This window comes from Protobothrops mucrosquamatus, unplaced genomic scaffold (assembly GCF_001527695.2).
Source record: "Protobothrops mucrosquamatus isolate PMUCROS unplaced genomic scaffold, P.Mucros_1.0 scaffold9139, whole genome shotgun sequence".
Classification (NCBI taxonomy): Eukaryota; Metazoa; Chordata; class Lepidosauria; order Squamata; family Viperidae; genus Protobothrops; species Protobothrops mucrosquamatus.
Window position 1 is genome coordinate 4,639 of NW_015394931.1, and position 3,209 is coordinate 7,847.

At 48.7% G+C, this 3,209-nt stretch overlaps 1 protein-coding gene across 1 annotated transcript in view; it reads left to right on the top strand.

Annotated features, from left to right (window-relative positions):
• Window positions 1-519: 519 nt before the first annotated feature.
• LOC107300925 (ras-related protein Rab-2B) overlaps window positions 520-3,209 on the top strand; it is a gene marked incomplete at both ends in the record, with an annotated part of 6,058 nt that continues 3,368 nt past the window's right edge. The window contains 1 exon segment of the mRNA XM_015830205.1: window positions 520-612. Within this exon segment, the coding sequence (XP_015685691.1) occupies window positions 520-612 (93 nt within the window).

Sequence of the window (3,209 nt, forward strand, 5' to 3'; positions counted from 1 at the left end):
GATAGATAGATAGATAGATAGATAGATAGATAGATAGATAGATAGATAGATAGATAGATAGATAGATAAGGTTTTTGACACCTTGCTAGGCGACTGGTGGTACTCGGATATTGCCGTATCCTAAAAGTGGTACAATGGGTGAAGAGGTTGAAAAGCCCTGAATTAGATGATGCTGGGAGGGGAGGAGAAAGAATGTGTGTTAAGATAAGAAACCACAGAAGGGAAGGAAACTGCCCTTCAATCTAATTGGAGAACGTGATTTATGGCTGCAAATAAGAGGAGGGAAATAGGCTGGAATATTATGTGCTCAAAGGAGGGGAATTCAGATCTTGGCATCCTCCATGCTGTGCCGACACTTTGTTACACAATTAAAGACTTTTTAGGATAAACGATGTCTGGACGTTCTTTGAAGTGTTATCGTTAATCGGGAACCATGACACCTCCACGAAGCCCACCCTCTCAGCTTTGATCGTTCTCGCCTTCAACTTTGACCTTTGGTTTTTCCTAACCCCGCGGCAGGCGAGAAACGTTCAACCATTTGTACGCCTGGTTAGAGGACGCTCGGCAGCATTCCAGTCCCCACATGGTGATCATGCTGATTGGCAATAAAAGGTAAGGGTGGTTTTTTTCGTTCTCTCCTAAATGTGTTGTTTTTTTTCCCAGGAGGCAACCTTGTTTTTTTCTTTGAAGGCTTTTCGCTTCTCATCCAAGAAGCTTCTTCAGCTCTGACCGGATGGTGGGGCAATGGAAGGATTTAATATTCCTTGCAGACAGCTGGTCACTTGCCTTCTTTTTAGAGCAGGGGTGTCAAACCCGTCGTGTCATGTGACGTGTCGCGACGTATCATGACTTTTTCCCCCTTGCTGGAGCTGGGGCAGGCACAGCTTCCGCGTGATGCATCCAGGCCGGCAGTTTGACACCCCTGTTTTAGAGAGTCATCAAGGCCACTTAGAGGTTTACCTGTGTCCTCAGGGTCACCTGAGTGGTGCAAATGGATGTGGGGCCTTCTTGGCTGCAGGATGTTTTCTGCCCTGGGTCCCTTCACGGTTGAAGACAGGCGCCCAGGCTGTTGGGGAGGAGTCTGTGTTGTCAGAATCTCAGACTGAAGCGCAAATGGTTCCTGTAGCCTGCAATGTTTTCTGGAAATCCGTTCATACTCCCACGCCATTCGAAGGGTGTTCATCCTCAAGTGCATAGCTAAAGGTCTATGGCAGTGATGGCGAACCTTTTAGAGACCGAGTGCCCAAAAACTGGCCCCGCTCCGCCTCACCCTGCCTGCCCGCAGGGCCACTCACCACCTCCAGGGCCCGCCACAGATCGCCCAGGCAGCCCAGCAGCGCCATGGCGGCCACGCCCTCTGCCCACGCCCTGCAGCATCAACTGTGCACGTTGGGGCGTGAGGGCAGAGTCTTGTCTACGCTGCCTGGCTGCCATGTCCTTGGCTGCGCTGCTTCGCGTGGGCCACGCTCGGGGCGACTCTTCTCCAGGGAGGCTGCTGGTGAGGGGGTCGCGGGCGAAGGCAAGGCTGGGGCAACGGCATGTGTGCCCACAGAGAGGGCTCCGAGTGCCGCCTCTGGCACCCGTGCCATAGGTTCACCACCATTGGTCTATGGAGTTTCTCAAAGGGACAGCTATGACCTGGATGACTGAGAATCTCCATAGACATTTCTTCACTCTGGTTTTTCCTTCCTGCCTATTAATCAGCCCATGTCCAAGTGTCTGCAGTTCCTCCAACCAAAGGTTGGCTGCTTCTCCTTCTTGTGCCATATCCGTTATCGGACGTTGGCGATCATGTTGGCGATCCTGTTTTTATCAGCAGCCGCACGAAAAAGTGCTGCTGAGTTTTGTCCAAACCAATCCCTTAGATTTTGAAGCCACAATGTTCTTCTTCTGCCTGGACCTCGTTTGCCTTCAATCTTTCCCTGGAGGATTAAATGGAGTATGCCGTATTTTTCTGTGTGTCGCATCACAGGTTCGAAATATTCTAACTTTCGTTTTTTAATTGTTTTGATGATTTTCCTTGGCTTTCCCAGGCGGCTTACCACCTCCTCATTTCTGAGATTGGTTGCAACCGCAAAAGGGAGAGCCACAATTTTGGAAACAGATGTTGCTGCTTTTGGGGAGTCACTGATAGGTGATTGCGAGCCTGATAGGCGATTGGCATTTGAATCCATGCAGCTCTAGGGTATACACCAGTACCCATCACTTGTCTTAGTGGGGTTGTTGGTGTTCTCTGTTTTCTTGAAGGCATTTCGTTACCAAACTACGTAACATCATCAGTGCAAGTAGGGAGTGGGGGGATGGGTGATTTGTAGCGGGAAGGGCAACAGCTTCCTTACAAGCATCTGATCACTTTGGGGATCACATGGTTTTTCTGTTTCTCACGTTGCTCTTTAAACTTTGCACGCCATTTTTTGGCCCAGAAGTCCTTCCAGGTTAAAAATCCCATTGCAATCAAAAGAAGGTCCTTCGTTTTTCCTTTGTTTCCATCCACCAATAATGTCCAGTTCTGAGGGGAAAAAGAGATGAGAAAAGTCATGAGCACAGGAAATCTACATGAGGAAAATAAAGGAGAATATTTGTAGCTCAGGGTTGAAATGAGGGATCTTTGATGGCCTCAGAGCTTAGATGTTTTCTTGCAGACTTTCCATTACCCAAACTAGGTACGCTGGCTGAGGAATTCTGGGAGTTGAAGTCCGCAAGTCATAAAAGGGCCAAGTTTGAAGACCCCTGCCATAGATGCTGCTCATTTGAGTCATTAAAAAAAACAACGTAAGATAGTCCTCGACTTACAGAAGTTTGATTAGTGACCGTTCGAAGTTACAACAGCACTGAAAAAAAAAAGGGCTTAAGATTGTTTTTCACACTTAACGACTGTTGCAGCACCCCCCTCCCCCATGTTCACGTGATCAAAATTCAGATGCATGGCAACGGACTCGTATTTATGACAGTGGCATTGACCCCACGGTCATGCCGTCACCTTTTGCGACCTTCTGACGAGCAAAGTCAGTGGGGGAAGCCAGATTCACTTAACAACTGCGTTACTAACTTGACAACTGCGGTGGTAAAATGGGCCCAAACTCAACGCAGCCGCTGTCTCTTGCTGTGCAGCCGAATTGTGGGGCTCAGTTGTGATCGTAAGTCGATCCGTAACCTTTTTTTTTGTCCCTGGGTGTGTTCGCTTCAGAGGTCCATCCAAGAGGGTTGAG